General features: G+C 42.4%; 1 protein-coding gene across 1 annotated transcript in view; it reads right to left on the bottom strand.

The window, feature by feature from the left end:
* LAPTM4B (lysosomal protein transmembrane 4 beta) overlaps nucleotides 1–5,079 on the bottom strand; it is a 47,734-nt gene that overhangs the window by 26,473 nt on the left and 16,182 nt on the right. The window contains exon 6 of the mRNA XM_010287515.1: nucleotides 1–18. This exon is cut by the window's left edge and continues 96 nt beyond it. Coding sequence (XP_010285817.1) covers nucleotides 1–18 — 18 coding nt within the window. The remainder of the gene's footprint in view (nucleotides 19–5,079) is intronic.

Genomic DNA, 5,079 nt, shown 5'->3' with positions numbered 1-5,079 from the left:
GTAGGGAAAATTGGTGGGCTGCATAAGCAAAAATAAGCAAAAATAAGCAAAACACTGTAAATTAATCTCATGAGTCATTTAAGAGCCATTCAATTAGTGTGCTCTATAATCAACAGCTTGCAAAACTTTCTGTGATCTGCTAAATCGAGAGCTCACTGCACCAATAACCAGTTTCAGTAAATTTGGCTGGAACAGGCATTGGGAAGACTCAGCTGCCAAACGTTCCCTGGAGGGCTGAGGGATCTGCTTTTTGCTTTGTTATGTGGTGTGGGCTGTCTTCTCCTCTGTGCACATTGGGTTTGTATCTGACCCAAACTAGCAAGGGACATCTGTCTGGGAGCTTTGCTGCAGGAGATCAGCTATCTTGGGCAATGGCCATGGCTATCTTGGGCAATGGTATTTATTAACTAATCATTATAATGGCACTGGTTGACAAAGACCAGTGGCAGCTCCTCCCAGAAAGTCAAAGCAGGAAAAGCTGGACAACGCGATCCTTTCACCTAAATATTTGATCAGAAGACATTGGGTCTATTCTGCTCAATCTTATTTTGGCTAAATTTGGACTACTTTTCCAGGAGCACTTGTTAGTGCCCATGGAGGCAGGGGTCCTGCAGGGGAGCAATGTCATGATTTCAAATCGAAACGTGCTCAAGGTCCTTCTGTTATCTCATACATGAAATGGAAGCGACAAAATTAATCTTCCTACTTAGCATAGGCTCTAGTGACTTACAATTGTCAAACACTTTAGATCACTGGCTGAAAAACAACCCTCTCAAAATGTTTTACTATATTTGTTATTGCTCAAAGAAAACACACCCTTTAAAATGAATGTTCCAAATAATTTTGAAATATTGCAAGGCACAAGTTCCTGTTTCAGTTAGAATAAAGCATTGTTCACAGACAGAGCTGTTCTCCACAAAAGATAGCACCGCTGCAACAGTAGCTCATTATAACTGAATGCATTAGCTCCTTCCACACACAACCCCCTTTTCCTTTACAGGTCTAATTACTTAACCAGGCCAGCTCTGCATCCTTGTCAGGACAATTAACTAGACCGAGCTATAACTGTATTCTTGGCAATGATGGTGTAAATCCAGAGTAACCCCTTAATACCCCTTCGACCAGCACTCGGCACAGTGCATCAGGAAATTATCTTTTTTTTTTCACAGCTGCTAGTGAGAATAGCTCTTTATTTAGCGCTTCCATGAACTGTTCAGAGTGGTTAACATCAACAGCAGCTGTAATCATTTGCAGATAAATGTTACATAAGCACATTTTCCGCTTCTTGACAGCAATGTTTCTGTTCCTGTACTGAATTTCATGGCTGAAGTTTTTATCACGTTATCCTCTTTGTTGAGGTACGGCTTTTGCAGGAAACTAGCTTGCTATAATTCAGTAAGTTGCTTCTTTTTTTTTTTCCGCAGAAGGTTATTGCTAAATATAGTGGATGCGGTCACCCAGAGACCAAGAAAGCAAGAGTATATGTCAAGAAAAGATGCACTGAAAAATACACACAAACCTTATATGAAGAAAATTTAAGTATTAGTGCCACAGCGCTCTCCTGCTTGCAGGAGGGAGGCCATGCACGTGGTTAGAAAGTCCATTCAGTTACGGACAGTTAGAGTAAAACTGCCCCAAAACAATTTTTTTTTTTTAGTACTGATCTACCATTAAAAAACTAGTCAAACTGGTTTGTGATTGTAATAGAAAACTCCCAGTGAGGCTTTGGTCCTCCTACACTCTGGTTTTTGGGAACCAGCCATTGGCCAAAGTCTGGATGACTGCATGCTGGGGTCTTGGCCACAACCTAATGGCCTGCGTCCAGATGTCAACTCAACTGGGATTTGCACAGGGGCAAGAGGAGGTGGGGACCTTGAAGAGCAGGAACATCTGCTGGAGCCATGAGCCCTGGCCAAGTCTGGGAGCAGCACGTGCTGCTGAGCAGCACCTGGCCCTCCCTTACATCAGCAGCGTTTCAGGTGAACGGACAATAATTCAGCACTGAAAGCAACAAGCCAGGAGAGGATGTGAGGAGCAAATGCTGTGGTTTGGCCCCTTTGAGGCTCAGCTTTCTAGGTCTCTGTCCTGAAGTGAGGTGTAACCAAGCCCCAGCAAGGCGGTGGGTCCTGCACCCATGCAGTGGTCACCCCCACCCACAGGTGCCTGGGAGATCTTGGTGAGGGGTGTGAAAACTGAAGCCAGCCCCTCCTGGAGCTTCCAGGCTTGCTGTGTGGGAGAGAAAGCTTTCAGCGCTTCGATGAATAGCCCAGGGGCATCGGGTCAGCATGGAAGAATCTGCCTTTGTTTGCTAACCCGGCTGGTGGCACCTGCCAACCAGAAGATGTTTAACGCTGTCTTGCCCAGGCTGGCTTACAAGCAGTTTGATCTTGACTCACAGTTACAGACCCCTTCAGTGCAGTAGGAAAAGCCATTTATAAAACGCACAGCTTTTGGCAAAGAAGTGGGAAGATGATGGGAAGCATCTCGGCTGGCTCCAGGCTCACATGGTGCAGGCACCATCATTGAGATGGTGCCATCAGGGGGCCCTTGGGATGCTCCCACGGCAGCAGCCGCTCCCAAAATCTGATTCACTCCCACAGAAAACAGGTAGCAACAGTAGTTCAAACAAATCAAAGACCAATTGCACTCCACTGCCTGCGGTGATAAGCTTAAACACCAATGTGGGTGTACGAGGTGGGAAGATGATAAATTCTGCTCCTGTGCTGGGGGTTTGCTCTCCTGTGGGGAGACCACTAGTTGAAATCCTGCTGCTGCGAAGGCTCCGGGCACCGGGCTCAGTGCTGCCACTTCTGGGAAAAGCTCAGCGTCAAACGTTGTGCAAGGTTTGATGAAGCTGAGACTGAAATATGGCTGGGTGGGAAAAATCAAGCCTGTCACTAGAAATACAGGAGTGATTTTGCAGCAGGACATGATGAAATTTTCTATATAAACAAGTGGTAGTTGTAGTGGTGTGGCACTGGCATGCTAAAGTCATAATTAAAGTGTCATTTATAACCTTGTCATGGACATGGAGAGGGCTGCATGTCTAATAATATACCTTATAAACTTTCAATTTTAAAAAAATTACTGCTTATACATAGCAAAGCTCTATTAGACACTTAAAAAAACCCTAAAACTTGCATGGAAAGTATATTTCTACTACATCAATATTGTACAAATGCACAAGAAGAATAAAAAGTCCAAGGCTGAAGTCCTTTCTCATTCCCTCAGCCTGCTTCATAACCTTTCATGTTTTCCTTCCCCTTGGACCACAAAAATCCACTTTAAAAAGATGGTGTGGATTCTCATTCAACAGTTACAATCCTCCGAGCATCAGAATCTTACAAAATTGAAAGAAAGCGGTAATGTGTCTGTAGAATTTTTAAAGCTCTGCTATGTAGTAGTACTTCTTTGGAATTATAAAATGGCATTAAAAATGTCAAAAAGGATATTCCTTTTTAAAGCTTTACTTTATAGGAAAAAGTTCTTTAGGTTTAAACTCTTTTACATTCTCTAGACGTTTCCCCTAGAATTTAAAAGCGTGACTGATACCACCTGAATTGTTAGACAGGAGCATTGCAGGTAGTCCCATATTTCAAAATTTTCTTTAGATGAACTCCAATAGTCTTGTACTTTAATAAAAAACAAGTTTGCATAACTCAGTTGAACACTAGCCTGTTCTGCACCTCTGCTTCAACTCATTTCATATACTGTTACCAGATGACAGAAGATGAAGTGTTTAATTTGAAGGCTTTAGAAAGCCCATATATCAAAGATTTAGCAGGGCTAAAGAAATGTGCTTCAGGTCAAACTACTTTAGAAACAACTACTGCTCCAATAACCAAAACAATTTCATTTTACACATGCTGGATTTACTGCATGTGAAAGTTTTTGTTTTTCTAGTGACAGTGATAATGACCAAGATGTCCAACATAACCCTTAGAAAGTTTCATCACATGTGATCATAATATAACAGTTCAGATGATAGATTTGTAACATCTACTTATTTTGCATAACCCTTCATGCTGAGATGCTCTTGCAACTTAAAGGAATTAAGTGGCACGCCTGTGTGTAACTGGGTATTAAAAGGCAACAAAAAGTTTCCAAAGACGCTTGTGCCTCTGAAAGAAGCAGTCAGTATAGGCTGACATTACCAAATTCCCTGTGAACACAATGTTCTGTATTTTATACTTGCAACATTTTCAGCTAGGGCTCTGCCTAGCCTATTGGTAGGTACTCATTTATCATCTTGCTAAAAGTATATGGAGGGTTTCACAGTAGCTTGCAACTCATCACTGGCAGACTGAAATTTGGCAGGTGTGCACCAAAGTGAATAGATAACGTAATTCCAGATACTAGCATAGGGAAGTAGAAATGGTTAAAAACATGGGGTTTTCACTTTAGAGCGAGAAAAAAGTGTTCTTCTGAGACTGCCAAATATATTCCATTACCTAATGCTACCTTCTTCCAGATATTCAATATGGATTTGAAGAACGATTTGAATTTTTTATTTCCCTTATGGAGCTGTGCTCCCTAAAACATCACTCCCCAAATTCAAAGCAGTTTTAGAGGAATAAAACCTGTGAGAATGCCAGGAAGAAACACAACCCTTGCTTTCTGCCTACCTTGGCAGACCTCTGCAAAGGGGGTGAGGCCAAGACGACTCTACCGGTTATTTATAAATCATCAGGAAGGATCACACCCAACTGGCATGACTCAGGTCTCACCTACAGGGACAAGGGTATTAACTGCAGTCTTGTTCTAAACGTAGTGTTTGAGGTGACACCTATGCACCATGAGTATTATTAAAAGGTAGGGAAACAAGCCCATGGGCACATGCCTATTTAACAATATTTGAGGGCTAGCACTGCACTGATGGCATTATTGCTAAAAATTTGAAAAGGTTGTTTTTAGTTTCATCTCGTCATGTGTCTGAGTATCTGATACCAGTGGATGTGATCTTCACCTCTCCCTTTCACTTTTGCCCCCCTCAGACAGAGTGTATTTGCTCTGAATCAAATGCAACAACCTTTTGCCAACTGATGTAGTCCTTCCAGGTAAGGGTACGAAGGGTTCCTG

Source organism: Phaethon lepturus, unplaced genomic scaffold (genome assembly GCF_000687285.1).
Source record: "Phaethon lepturus isolate BGI_N335 unplaced genomic scaffold, ASM68728v1 scaffold8460, whole genome shotgun sequence".
NCBI classification, from domain to species: Eukaryota; Metazoa; Chordata; class Aves; order Phaethontiformes; family Phaethontidae; genus Phaethon; species Phaethon lepturus.
This window is presented reverse-complemented; position numbering and strand designations above follow the sequence as displayed.